Source organism: Temnothorax longispinosus, chromosome 5, assembly GCF_030848805.1.
Source record: "Temnothorax longispinosus isolate EJ_2023e chromosome 5, Tlon_JGU_v1, whole genome shotgun sequence".
Classification (NCBI taxonomy): Eukaryota; Metazoa; Arthropoda; class Insecta; order Hymenoptera; family Formicidae; genus Temnothorax; species Temnothorax longispinosus.
In genome coordinates, this window is record NC_092362.1 from 7,336,538 (window position 1) to 7,351,997 (window position 15,460).

A 15,460-nucleotide genomic window follows, 5' to 3' on the forward strand; every position below is an offset into this window, starting at 1 on the left:
AGATTTCAGGCGCGTTTAAGCATGCGTCAAAATCTCCGGCGATGTTCTCTTTCGAGCATGCTATGAATAAATCATCCCAAGAACTGCTTGACGTCTCAAAGTGGAGTGCTCTGACGATTATGCAAGTTATGACATACGTAGCGACACACACATGAAAATTTCTTTATTGAATACCTCTCGACGATGTATAATGCTTCATTACTTTCGCACAAGAATCTTTTAGTTAAGAAACCACCTATTTTTAGCTTCTAATTTTGATATTTATTCATCAGAGATTCTCGATTTTACAATAAAAACGCTTTAGATCATTGCGTGCGATGCCCGTTCAATTTAACATCCGCGACAGCTGCAACAGCCGATTACGAATTTCACGGCGAGGTCAGGCACAAAAAAAAGGAACGATAATTGGCTGCGCGCGGTTAAATCGCGCACGAGAGAACGCTCGGCACCGGTCATCGAACGACAAGCGTAATTCTCGGCGATCAGAGTTCTCTGTGTCGCATCTTCTATGGAGAATTAAAATGCTTGTCGTCGAGCACGTGCTAACCGGTTGTTAAGAGATCGCATTTAATTCGCCGGTCAAACCCTTCGAACGTATTACGCTTGATATGCGCGCGTGAATCAGCGTGGCACGATTTTAAAAGTCACGAAATCACGAAACGATTAAAACGACCGTGGTCCGTTCATATACACATCAATTAAAAAAAAAAGGTTTATTTCATGTTACTTTCCGATTTTGCCAAGAGTAGAATTTCTGTATTCAACACTTATATCTTATCTCATGGGACGTTACTTGCTTAATGCAATTGATAATCGGCGATTGGAATAACAATTTATGGTGGATGAGTGTCGCACTGCTTGTACATTCGCGCTAAAATTGGACAACGAATGACTCTCGTCTAAGAAAAGAAAAACCCCTCCTGACGCATCTGCGACAATTCCGCATATGGGGATGCCCCTCCCTCTCTCTTGCCATGCAGAAATGATGCGCGTGCGGAAACCGCGAAGAGATCGCTCGTGGGAAAATGGGATTTTTTTTTAAGAGCGCGTAACGGGTCGCGCTAGGAAAATGAACAGACCACCGGGCCGGAGTTACAGTTAACGCTCTCGTTTCGCCGATACGTTGTGCCTTTCTTCCACTCCTTCTTCTTGTCCTTCGCGACGTCGCGCTATTCCTCTATCGCGGCTTGGCTCGTTACCAACATCGGCATTCTTAGACACGTAAAGAAAGGAAGCCGCTATGATATTTTCTCGTTTGTAAAAGACGAGAGTAGCGTCTCGAGGCGTATCGAGAAACGGATTCGCATTTCTCCGACGAAAACGACGCTCGTAAATATTCAAAGTGCCTAAATGCCCGACATATCTGAATTTGGCGCGCGTGTATTGCCGTAATATTGTACATTGTACTCTATTCTCGTGTCCTGCGTACATCATTCAGCGTAACAATATTTCGCATAGTATTGAAATATATTCGCTTATATATTTGTTAATATCATTACGTTGCTACGTATTAAATAAAATTAAATTCATTACAATATACAAGGTGTTCCTGAAGTGACTATTTAGTTTACAAAATAATAGGAATTCTAAAAATCACATTTAAAACATGAAAATATGTATATATTTAAATAAAATACGTATTGTATGGGTCTAATTTAATTATTAGTTACATCGTGACTATCAATGTTTCTACAGATTTTAAAGGGATCCACTGTTTCGCGAAATATACGTTGCAAATGTTATCTTTTGAACCGCTTCACTAATATGATTTCGAAGATCACAGCTATGTCTCTAATTGGGTTTCATTAATAGTAAGTCTAAAGTTTATCGTAGAAGAATTAGAGATATAGCTGATCTTCGATTGTATTACTGAAACGATTCAAAAGATAACACCTAGCAATGCTTGAATGTGTTTCACGAAACAATTGATCGTTTTGAAATTTGCAGAGACATTGATGTGTTTTTTTCATGCCTTAAAGGTGTTTTTATCATTCCTATTTCACAAAATAGAGTCACTTTGGAAATACTCTGTATATTTTTTACAATATATATCGTGTGGGTTCAATAGTTTTATCCTATATGGCAAAAATTTAATTACATTTAAAATTTCATATTTCAAAAAAGCTGGAAACAATGAGGGATTCCTATTTGCCTGAGGTGTCTTGTTTAGATAGCCGCAGGTAGGCGCATCAGCATTGCATCTTTGGGACGTGGAGGGGGAGGGACTCACCTGCGACAGGAGCTTTGGGAAAGTGTGCGAGTGACTGTTGTGTCCGGCTGACCGCTCCGCTCTCTGTTGTTGCTGTTCCTGCTGTTGCTGCGCCGCGGCCTCCGATCTGAGATCGTGCCTCCATCTCAGTACCCCCATCATAACGCGCAATCACGATAGAAATCGTCGTTTAAAAAACCACTTTCCTCGATTGATCGACGTTGCGCTCGGATTCACGGCCGACTTCACTTAGCTCGGTAATACTATACGGTATTTTATCTCGCTGTTCCTCGCTTTCGATCTGTCGGGAACGTTGAGATCGAGAACTCGGATTTCATGCGAGTTTCGCACCTTCGAACGCTCAGGGGATTTACTTTCTAAGCCTGCGGACACAGCCTTCTCGAGAGCAGGCACATGCGCGTCGTCGCCCGCGTGTTTTGGGAAGAACTCCAACCAGTGAAGTTATCAGCTGTATCATGGATCGGCAATATCTCGACGCTGACTTCGCGCGCGTAGAATCCAAATTCCAGCCTGCGGTGCGTGCTAACGTTTCTCGATAAAATTGCGAAGAAATTACGAAGAAGTCGGTATCAGTAGCATTCTGCGCGTCGAGTTGAAGCAGCGTGTTTTTCAGGAGAAAAAAATTCCTCTCAACGACACAAATATTCTGTCTGCCGCGTGGAGAGAAGGCAATCCGATCCTGAAACGGTGTGGAGCCTTACAGCGTCCGATCGGGTTTGAATGCGGACGCCGTTGTCCGGCGTCGACGATCTTCGTCGCCGGTCATGCTGACTGTCATTCGTCGGCTACTCCGAATTTCAGTACTCCCGAAACAAAGTGCACGCGACGCAACCTGTTTCCCGTCTCTCCCTCTCGTTCCACTCTCCGCCGTAGCTTTCGAGAACAGATCGCGACGTAGGTGGGCGACGCGAAGTTCGCCAAGTGAGGTCGGAATAGAAAGTCACATGAGAGAATCACGGCAACGTCCTACACGATGCAACACGCGTGAGCGACTGCACGCGAGAGGACTGATTGTGGGGACAATGCGCGAGACGGGACGAGTACGACGGTACGCGCGCGGCACCACGTGACCTCACGCCGTGAATGCGAAGACGCGACTGAGCGGCGAGCGCGCTTGTCGCTTGCCGTCTCCCGACAGTGCCGGATAGAGAGAAGCCTGGGGGAAGGGGACGCGAACATCAGCACGTAAACCTTGGATTGTACGCGAGAAAACTGGAGCAAGTGCCTCATGTTCCCACCCCGTCGAGCGAGAGACGCCTCGGATGAAATAAAATTCGATCGTGTTGAATTTACGTAGTCTTCCTCGAAGAAGAGAAGTAAATCTCTTCCTTTCAACGTTTCCGTCGAAAGCGTCCTCGACTTATTCCGAGTTCCATTCTTCGACCGTTCGTCTGAAATATCTGTGGAAATCTGTGGAAGGCGGATCTGTGTGCATTCGTGATGCTTTAACAAAGATTCCATCAGCGCTATACATCGCCATCGTTAAGATTACCAATCGTTTCTTGATTTTTACCCGAGAATGCGAAGCATAAAGGAATATACAAATTTCTCTTGTGCATTGCTTTTTTGCATTCTCTCACGTACTCCTCTTCAGTTTAAAACGATGATTTTCGAGGCGCCAAGTAAACAAATAACCTACACACTAAAGGGTACCTTTTTCTTTACATCCGTCATTGTACCGTACCCGGCGCCGTAGTCGTACCCCTGGTCTCGACAGTCCTAACCGTGCCCTCGTCCGTCACCCCGCGACGCATCGGTCTGTCGTTCTTAAAACTCTCACCATCGAGCTGCAAATGTTGCCACGGTCGTCGCCATCGAGCTCGTAAACTCGATTCTTCCTGAAACCGCACGCTCTTCTCTAGCCGCAACTAATCCCAATCAATTTGGTCAGATCGTGCTTTTCGATATTTTACGGTTGTTCCGTTGACAAGTTCTTCATTTTCCGACCGGGCGAACCTGAATCGACTGGCGCCGGGGTCCCTATTAAAGTCTCGAATATTTCAAAAAAAAAAGCTGGTATCGCAAAATCTCTTCTTCGCAGAAACCTCCCTCGTCTGTGTAATTTAGAACCTACGTGGTTTGAACATAAATCGGCATAGAAAAATTCTTATAAAAATACATACAGAGCATCTGATAATAGGTGTAACACCGCTCGTAAGCAGGTACAGCAGGTTAAAGGCTGAATGAAAAAGTTCTTTATCATTTTGCGATTTTTTCAATAATAAATAAATGAGAAATTAATTAATAAAGATCTGTGAACATGTATCCGCACGATTCAAACAAAAGACAGCTTGGCGCGGCATCGCTGATTGCGGTTGCTATGCGTGCGGCGGGGCATTGAGAGATGTGCGTTTCTAACAACGGCCAATAATGTGTAACACTGGGCTATCTTTTGCCGCTGAATCGATGCACGCTCATTCGCAGATCTTAATTATTTAACTTTTCAATAATTATTACGAAAATCACAAATACAAGACTTTTCTATTCAGTTTAACCCGCTCTATCCACGAACGCGAACGGTATTACACGGATTGTCATCGGACATCCTGCACAATTTTTCTCGTTTTGTTTTTCTATCGAGTCTTGTTGCGTCAAATGTAGGTTGACGGCAAATTAGATATCGCTGAAGAAATTAGAAAAAAATGATATTTTATCGATTTAACCAAATATGTTCTGTCTAAGTAAGTCTAACTAAGTAAGTCGAAACGATTGTTATTCCTACTATCTAATAAATTATTATTATTTATATTTAAACTAACATCTTTTTATTTTTTGCTCGGAGATTGGTCGTGTGACATGTATATTTAAATTAAAAGAAAAATAAACTTTTTCGAATGTGTCACACATGTCGGGACCAACTATGCCAAATTCGATACACTGCTTCTATTGATAACTGTTAGTCGCAGGAAATTTTAAATATCTCCTTCCTATTTATATATTACAAAAAAGCAAAAATTTTAATAGGAAATGACGAGCGCTCAAGTAACGCAGCTCTAACTGCGGAGCAATGACGAACGTGATATGATGCTTTTCGAGGTCGAAGTTCGCGAAATTCATTCGCGTACAGAAGCCTTTCAAGAGCAAGGTGAGCCCTTGGCATCCGCATGGTAACGACAGGTGGTACGGAAGGTGAAACCGAGAGGAAACGTAAGTTTGTGGCGAGAACCGAGGGAGAAAACCAAGGGAGAGGGAAAGAGGGAAAGGGAGAGAAGGAGAGAGAAAAAAGAGAAGAGAGAGGAGACGGAAAGAGAGAACGAGAGAGACCGGATGTCCTTTCGTGGTCGACTTATTTCGTTGTCGACGAGGCTTCCCGTTTCTTTGTGTCCACGCCTCTTTGTTTCGTTATTTTACTCAACTTCCTGCGCCCGAAAATTGGAAAGCGTCATGCCGTTCGCCACCCGCTACCCGCCACCTTCCGCCTTCCGCCACCTTCTCAATTATTTACATATGCGACCCTTTAAAATTGTGGATTTTGCGGGATAGATATTATCTCGACAACGATTAATCGTATACTATGTTGTTCTGTCGGAAAAAAGGAAATCCGAAAAATTAAATCAATGGATTCGTGAATATCGAACGAAATTTTGTATCACATGCGCTAATAACGGCACGAATGAATCGAATCGGAGAATGAATCAAGTTGGAGAACGGAATAGAATTGTAGGTTAAATTGGATTAGTGGATGAATCGGATATTAAACTTGAAACTCGCTCATTGAAACGATTCCATAGATTACCTCGCTTATGAGATAAAACGCGTAATTATACCGATGTTACGGTAATTATGCCAGACGCCAGGAAACAATTAACGCCTGGAAGCGCAGCGGTTACGATGCATAATAATCTTTTATTAGGCAGAAGATTAGTTGATGCTCGAGCTCGAGAAGAGCTGATAGTCGAAAATGGATGAGCGTGCGCGTATAGCGGATACCGATTGGTATTTTTTTCACAATGGAGTTCAGTTGGTAGATAACGAGTAGATTAACGAGCTGCAAGCAGCTGCAGCCGATTTAAATCGCTATCGACGAAAGTTTTAACATTACGAGCCGATATAACGTTAATAACAGCTCGTTTTCGACATATCGAAGGTCAAAACTCTCGAATTCACGTCCGGTACATTCAGAATAGTCTATAACTCATGTTCAACTAATTCTAGAGAACAGTTATGATAAAGTTATTTACGAATTAAGTACAAAAAAGGAAACAACTTGACAATTTCTCGATGAAGAATACTTCAAGTCGACTCAATTTTCCAAAACGACGATCTTACCTAAGTAAGTTTGACACGTCATTTCAATTTCAAAATTATTAATAAATTATGAAGTCTTATCTACTCAAGAATTTCTTGAAGAATCTTCATTTCTTACATCAAGCTGATAATAAAAATAAATTACAGTCATTTACCAATATATTTATATATTTATTTATAAACGGGAATTAAGAAAAGTCCCTTTAGTACACATAGTATATGATTATAATTACAACATCAGCAAAAGACGCAGAATAAGATGCAGAAAAGAAGAAACCTCGAAATTACTACTTTACAAGTTACAGTAAAGAACAGATAGATCGATCTAATAAAGACAGTAAGACAATAAACGTTTAAAAGAGCTAAGAAACATATGAAAAAAGTCCACGCAATGGGAGAATTTGTTCGCCAGTATACATGATTCAGGGGTTTGAATTTACTATAGAAAGTACAATGCAATTCTTCATAAAAAATTAAATTGTTTCTAGCAAAGAGGTCTGGCCGGAATATGCAATTTTACGTGATCCAATAAGTCAGAGTAAATAATACGCCCACTAATCAATTTGAAGAAAAACAATAAGTTTAAGAAAGTTCTTCTGCTTTCCAATGTTACTAAATTATATATTACGCAATTACGCAATTGCCAATTTTACACAATAATTTATAAATAATTTTAAACTTTAAATTATTTGTTTATCCTTGTTTTCAAACATATATTGTCAAATAGCTTTGTTTTTTCGTATTCACTCGCTTCCTTTCTCGATTGTAGCCCACAAAAAGCACAATGATTACTTTTTGTGGAAGGAGAGACCCGCGACACGAAATCTACGATCTTCACGGCCACTGCGCAGAGGGTACAAATCTGAAAATCTTCCCGGCCGTTTGGCCAGAGTACGATGGTTCGAAGCGGCAGCTTCCGGTGCGCTTACCTGGCCGACCGGAAGCAACGCGTTCCCCCTGCCTCGCCCTTTGCGCTAGCGCGTCTCGTTTTATCGCGTCGCGCGAATCAGCGACGCGTTTCGGAGAGTTTCGGTTCGCGTATAATGAACCATATAATTATTTACTACTTAAGAAATGCTCGTAAATTTTTGTAATGATTGACAAATGTGCCGTTCAAAATAACACAATGGAAGATGACAGGCAATTCGTTTCTATCGTTGTCTTCGCGTGAGAAGCGAAGAAACCTTTCTTTAAAGAAATTTATCTTGAGTCAATAGAACGATATCGTGATTTCCCGATCATCCCATAATATCTTAATTGTTATTTAATTTGTTATTTAATTAATCATAATTATTAAATAAATAATTATAATTATTTTTTTCAATTCTAAAGCGAAATACAGATAATTATGAAAATCGCAGCGATAATTAAACTGTAATTATTAAACAAATACTTAATATGATTTTATTATTTCAAAAATATATTACTATGAAAATACGCAAAAATATAAGGATTTTAAAGAGTTGGTTTTTTTAAATTAAAAAATATAAATAAAAAATAAGCTCTAGCTTTCACTATTCTACTTTAGTTATATCAATCATGGGTTTTAGTATCTTTCTCATTTTATCCTTAAATTAGTTTTCCTTTATTTCCATCTTTTCTCAGATATGTATCGCAGAATGTGTGGCTTGCAAAAATGTATATAAAGTATTATGTGTAAATGTATGTGTAAATGAGAATATCCGCAATAGGTACATATTAAAGTCGAGTCTGCGGATTCGTTAAATCTAAACATTCTAAACAATTGTACGAATTATTTATCCTTGTGAAAAATTGAGAGCAAACTAACAGAATTCTTCTGCCATCTAGCAGCAGCCTCATAAAACATATCTTATCTTGAAATTTACTGCACAACCCTGTATGCAATGTTAATTGAAATTAATTCGCAATAATCAAAGAGAGTTAAATAAATTTCAGAATTTTTTTATTTTATGATTGTTTAAATGTGTAGACGTTTAAATTATGTAAAGATTAACATTAACATTAATCCTAATTTCATCGTCGAAGAATAGATTGCATAATCCGCAATTTCATTCGTTCGATCAATGTAATTTTACATATTTCGCGCATAAAAAACGCAATAAAATTTTAAATATTTTTTAAATTGTTGATAAAGAAGATCATCACGATACCAACTTCTTCTAAGCCGATAATATAGAATAGTGGTGCGTACCGTCGATAACATACCTTTCCGATCAGACCGATCAACGCGATCTGCATTATCGGCAACAAAAAAAACATCCACCGATCAAGCAGAGACACGAAGCGAAAGCAGGAGAAAAAAGAAAACAGCGAGTTCGGGTAAAAAGGAGCGAACGCTTCTCACGACTCACGACATTGTGGGATAGCATGTGGTACGCAGATGATTACAGTTCGTATGTTGAAATCCGGATCGCGATTCACCGGCGAGAAAGAAAGCGAGAGGCGCGCAATATTCCTCAAAAGCAATTCCCATATGCGCAACTTCCTGCAGACATCTCTTGTTTTTTTTTCTCTTTGCCCGTTATTCGTGATAACTTTTCCCACGAATGTAAAAGTCGCTTGGTTTCTTCGATCGAAAGAGAAGATCCGACTTAGCGTCGCGACTGATTAAACTGAGTATGATTGATGATCCTCCGGTGCTTTTTGAATCAAATTTAAAATTAACTGGAAGCAATGTGGTTTTATTATTTATTCCCATACCTTCTCGATAAATTTTTGGAAATTTTTCTTGGAATAAAAATTAATTTTTAATGTTTGAATAATTTCCTAGCCATCGTCACATAAGCATCACCTTTATTAACATAATATGCAAAAGTATTTTCAGCAATTACAATTTTGGGAATTTCATTGCTATAACAAATGTTTCGAGCACTAATATTTCTTTTTAGCTGTTCTTTCAGCATCAATAGATGAAAAGAGCATCTTTTTCTGCATCATCCCGCATAATTTGCTCCGCGGTGTCATTTAATCCCGTTGGGCGTTCAATCAATTACCGCGAAACCAGCAAGCCGAGGCGAAGACAAGCGCGTTTCTCTCTTTATCCATTTCGGGCTGAGTAAAGGGGGACAAGGCAAGGTTCCCCTGTACCGTGCCGATTTAATGTGTGACTGCCACGATGCCCCTTCTAGCGAGGGGGAAACGCGGGGTCTCTGACGCGGTACCGGGCCCCATACGCGACGCGGCTCTGCCCGATCGCAGGAAATCAAGTGATGCGCGATCGGGCGATTCGTCTCGAGTTCTTTCGCCCGCGTCCAGGCAGCCGTGACGGATCACGTTGTTCATTCATTCTCAGCCTCTTCCTATCTCTCCTCTTTTTCGCGTCGTCGTCCATTCATCTCTGGCTCGTTCTCATAGCCGGGCGTGGACAGTGTCACGCGAGATTTACGCGCAAGAAACGGAAAGTTGAGAATAATCGAATGAACAATTTCAGAAAAAAAGCTTATCTCTTGTCTTTCACGGAAAGATTTATTGTGAGAAACCGATTATTTTTTCTTTCAAGCAAGATATCGCGTCAATAGCGGTCAATAGTGAAAAAATAACATAGATACATATACATAATAATTAAAGAGATGATACTTTGACTATAAATTTTATGTAAAATCTATTACAACCCAAGTACAGATCACCGTGTGGTCGTCGTGTTTCCATTAAAAGGTCTCCTTGTTCTAACCACTTTCGCAAAGTAACATAACAATTTATGTATGTGAGGATTACGTAGTATTAGATATGCTCGAAATATTCGGTCGCGATGTTGAGACAGTTTGTCAATGTCATTTCGAAACGCTTGAAAATTAAATCAATCATGAAAGCGTGAGACAGAAATGAAATGTCGTAAATTTGGACCAGCTTTCGTGAGACTTTCGAGCTACTCGTTAAATTACGGTTAAATGCGTGAAATTAGATAACGAGGAGCTAGCAGTTCTTTTAGAATATACGGGCACCGGTATGCCGCATTGACTTAAGTAAATGTTACGTCGCGGAATGTCGTTTTAAATAAAAATAAAAAAACGTCATAAACATTTTTACTCCTAAATATGTATCATATATCATATAAATATATGGAGTTATTTATAATCAGTTATTTTAGGAAGGGTCTTATTCTAAAAAGTTTCTTGTCCTATAGTGTGTCTACAGTTAAAAAAAAAAACACTTTTTTTATTATTTTGATTTTCTAAATAATTTACTGTATGGTGTCATTCGCGTATCTACGTGCTTTGATATATTAAGAAATAGACGTATTAACACATTTCCGTGCCGCGGAGGCGGATAATAACTCGCCTGTATATAAATTATACGATGTTATTACAAGACGCTCATTTTTTTCCTCTTTCTCCTCTCGTAATAACATCATAATGACATTGCAGTAACGCGTAAAAATGAATCTTAGAATAAATATGAATCTTTTCACATACCTGAGAAAAGTACGACGGCAGAACGCAGCGTTGATCGTCAAGACGCGAACTCTGCACTCGCTCAAGTAACTCGAATAGATCCTGCGTCGTACTCTGCAACAGATATTTCAGAATACATTTTTCTTCACCTCCCCTCTTGCTCTCATTCGTAAAGCTACGCGATTAGTTGTCGCGAGTGTAAATCAATTGTACTAGCTAGCTTGGAAAGTATAATACTTAGAAACGTTCCATTAGCGTAGCCGACAATGTGTAACTTTATACCTTAACTTTCTCCGGATTGGCGCCTGATACGTCTTGCTTGTCATCTTCCACGGTGATGGGTCGCCGCGACTCGGACTCGCAGTATACGGGCTGCTCCAACTGCTGCCTCCTGAAAAATAAGCGAATCATATTAAACTTGATTTCATTTCTAATGATGATTAGCACCTTCAAGGTAATCCTAACGTATTAACTCGATTATTATTCCCCTGTTGCTTAATTTGATATATGTATATTTTTGTAATGTAATTTTATCGATTAATTATTTTTATCGATTGTTATTCCCACTATCTTAATAATTCTACTATAAATCATTATTATTTAGATACATTTAAACCAATATCTTTTGGGATTGGCCATATGACCTGTATATTTATTATTCCCTATATTTCGTATCGCATGGCGCGGCACGAGACGACACATTGTCAATTTTTTTTTTTTCAAATTTCCGACGGTCAGCTTCCTGGTCGAGCTTATTTCCTGGAGTGCATAAGGTTAAACGCATAACGATGGAAAAATCCTGCGCGATTTCTTCGGCGGCACGAGAGATATTGGCCGTTTCGAGAACACGTTCTGTGCGCGCGATCCCATAAAGTAAAGTGCATCATTACCGGTTATATATTAAGAAATAGGTATATTAACATATTTCCGCGCCGCGTAATAACTCGCCCGTACGTAAGTTACACGATATTATTACAAGACTCTCTCTTCATCTCTCTTTCTCTTCTCTGTGGCCCGTAATATTGGCCTGTGATAGTGCGGTGACGCGTGAGTAAATCTTGAGAGTAAAGCACTTTGTGGTCCTTGATCTCGTGGATAGAGAAAACTTACGGTAAACAACGCACGATAAATACCGAAGGTAAAGTAAAATATCGTGAAGGACGCATGAAATGCATAATTTGCCCGCGTATCTCTATTTTTACATATATATAGGTATATTATTGCTCATAATTATGAGAACATCAAATATTTTATATTTTACTTTGATTCTCAAAGCTAAATAAATGTCTCATTGTTAACATAAATAACATTTTATTAGATTTTAGAATAATTAACGCTGTTTTTATTGTATGTTGCTTGTAATTGTACGTATTCTAAAATATTATCAACGTTCATCGAACTATCCTTGATTTAATATTACATTATACATTATTATTTTATTTATTAAAATCTGTACTTCCTACAAACAAAGAAGACATGTAGAGAAGAAATAATTACAAGAGACGTGGAATAAAATATCAGTAGAAACATTAATAAAATTAGTTCGACGAGTGCAAATTTGTATATCTAGTAATCAAAACAAAGGGTGCACATACTGATAAACATTACTTAAATAAGAATTAATAAATAAATTTCCTTCATAAATTAATTACGTCTATAAAAGCTTATCATATAAAATAATTTTCATCAATAAATATTATTTTTCCCAGGCGTAACCTTTTATTCTTTGAACTCTCGAAGCTGTTCGAATAATTATTAGGTAATGTATACAACAAAAAAAAAATATTTTTTTGCCGATAATATTCCAGATATTATTAGTTGAAACGAATTAAACGGTTTGTTTTGCGATTTTTTGACGGAAAAACGACGCCGACCATCAATGTTATTAAATCAAGCACTAATGCTATAAGCATAACTATAACGACAAACTGTAAACTTGTTATATTGGAAGAAAAAAGTGCGGTTAATGTCAAAAGCGGGTCGGTCCTACATTCCGAAATTTTATGTTAGAGATTTCTACGGTGATGAAAAGTCGCCGACTTAACGAACGACCTCTCTCAAGAGAAGGAAAAATGATTCCGGATTCATTAGAAAGTACCCGGTTGAAAGGCAGCGCGCAATTTCCTGAAATACTCTGAAATATAAATTCTAATAAGGTACCGGGGCCCTGTCGAATCGAGCCCCGAGTTACTACTCGGAATGCTCTTTTCTGCATAACTGCCAACTCTAACTGCAGGACGAGAATTTGCATCAGGAGCGTAGTCAGTTTCCTTTTCTTTTCTGCCGATGCGATGTAAAGAGAAACTCAGAACAGAAATATTATTTTTTTAAAAGTTTTCCTGTTAAATATTAATCTAGTTCGGAGCGTCACATCAGTTTAGTCAACAACTGGATCAGTAAAAAAATTGTTTCATATATAATTACTTTAAAGGCCTTAGTAAGTAAAAGTTCAAATCTGTTTCAGCATCAAAATGCCCGTATTATAATAAGGTCGACTCCTAATTTCCAATTTCATTGATGCGAAAAAAAATTGCTGTTCCTCAGATTTGACGGATTATCGGCAATCTCGTATGAACGTTGTTTAATGATATCGCTCGTCATACGAGTAACAGAAAAACAATTCATATCTTGATAAGACTAAAGAATGACCTCTATCAAGTAAGATTAACAGTAAAAGACTCGAACTACGCCACTGCGTTCATTCCAAATACTCGCTGACCAAAACGCAACAAGCGAGACCGAGGCGCAATAAGCGAGATAGCAATTATCCAGGCTCTGTGCCGCAAAGAAATAATCGCTTCGTATGATCGTATTTCTATCGCGCGCGGCGCGGCGGAGAGAACTCGCCTCGCCAGAGGATCGAGAAAATCACGCACGAGACGTAAAGCGCGAACGGCTTTGGCTTTACGCCGCCGATTCGTCGGTCATTCTTTAAAATTCAAGGGCGAGCGGATCTACTGAAGCGTTAAACTGTTGAATAAATGGAGAGAATGCGCACGAAACGATGCATGACTACGTGCAATCCAATCAATCCAATTAAAATATCCGATTAATTAATATTTAAGTGAAAGATAAGAAAACGCGAAAAAATTCGAGCTGGAAAACAATCTTTCTGACGGACATTCTACAAGCTAACAATAAGTTAAAGTCGAAGATTGAGATAAATTTAGAGACCGGAACGATCTCCTGGGAACATCGTTTTATAAGTCTTCGATAAGATCGCCTAATTCGGAATAGCCGCGTACGAAGTGAAAACGAAGCTGGGACGAGCCGAATCGAGAATGAGCGGTTACATCTGGCGATAGCAGCTGTAGACTTTTTCGGACCGCAATGACGATAACGACGTCGTCTCTCGATCTCGGCGGTGACATCCTTTCCTTCGAGGCTCATTGCGTCGTCCTCGCTTAGCTCGAGAAAAAACAGAAAGAGATTGCCTCACAATCACAGTCCGATATTCTAAATTCGCGAGAGATTCCCAGGTTAGCAATTACGCAAACGCAATAGAAATTACCTAAGAATCATGATTTATAATATTTTACTTAATATAGTTTCCTTTAACTATTCACGCGCGATATTTATAATATTTCATATTTTTTTATATTATCTCATTTTTTTAAATGTCATTTATCATCTATTTAGTATTTTACTTCGTTCTGACAAGTGAAAAGTGTGTTCAAGAAGAAGTCGGATCGAATGTCAGTATTCACAAAATCGATGCAATTAGTATCGATTTGGTGAGAGTTTGATGCGGCATGCAAATGCAATGAAACGAGAAATGACAGGGAATTGTTGCGACATTACGAAAGAGAAGTTTCGTGAAAGCGACGAGCCGGCAGTCTCGTCGTACTTCTGGTGGAAGAAATCGGTACACTTCTGAAGCAGTCCGCGATCTTTCTTCCCGCGGCTGGCGTTATGTCGTGTTCGATAATTGCGCATTCGACACACTCGGCCGAATGCCATAAAGGACCCACCGTTGCAAGTTGCGTCTCTAAACGTAACTCATATCTGCCATAACTTGGGTTTAGTGCCGGCCAAGAAAAAAAAGGCAACAAAAGAAAAATTGATTAAAAAAAAGGGAAGAGAGTTTTAAACAATTCCTCTGTCTTAATGCATTGATTTGTTAAAAATATATATCATGTTCCTTTCGAAATAATATCTAGAAATGGCAGCATTGATCTAATCCAAGCATCAATCACCGAAGTTTCAAATAAGTTTTGACGCAACAATCGTGGTAGATTTAACGATCACAATTCAACTCGGTGCTTTTTCAGTTAACAACGATATTTGTTAACTCTCGACGGACAAGACAATCTCGTTGCAAGCGGCATTTATCGTTTGTATGTACCTATCAGTCGACAGCGCATTCCGTCGCAACTACCATTGTCGTTTCCCATTCCCAAGCCGATTATTACGCAAACGAGATCACCCGTTAACCGGTCTGCTGAAATAATAACGCGTAATTTCGTGGACATTTTTACTTCGCTCTGGTCTTTACACACCCGTGTTATACAAATGTTTTTTCTAATCAAGAAAGCAAATTTTGTACAATATAAAAATAACTAGAAATCTATAAGAAGTAACGCAAACAATCAAAATAAGTAAAAATGAT

General features: G+C 39.1%; 1 protein-coding gene across 5 annotated transcripts in view; it reads right to left on the reverse strand.

The window, feature by feature from the left end:
* LOC139813752 (rap1 GTPase-activating protein 1) overlaps positions 1-15,460 on the reverse strand; it is a 113,596-nt gene that overhangs the window by 26,051 nt on the left and 72,085 nt on the right. For 4 of the 5 annotated variants that reach the window (XM_071779441.1, XM_071779442.1, XM_071779444.1 and 1 more), the window contains exons 2-3: positions 11,134-11,242; positions 10,873-10,965 (exon numbers count right to left, since the gene is read on the reverse strand). In XM_071779441.1, coding sequence (XP_071635542.1) covers positions 10,873-10,965; positions 11,134-11,242 — 202 coding nt within the window. Of the gene's footprint in view, positions 1-2,230; positions 3,324-10,872; positions 10,966-11,133; positions 11,243-15,460 lie in introns of those variants that run through there. The other variant, XM_071779445.1, reaches the window with a different exon arrangement.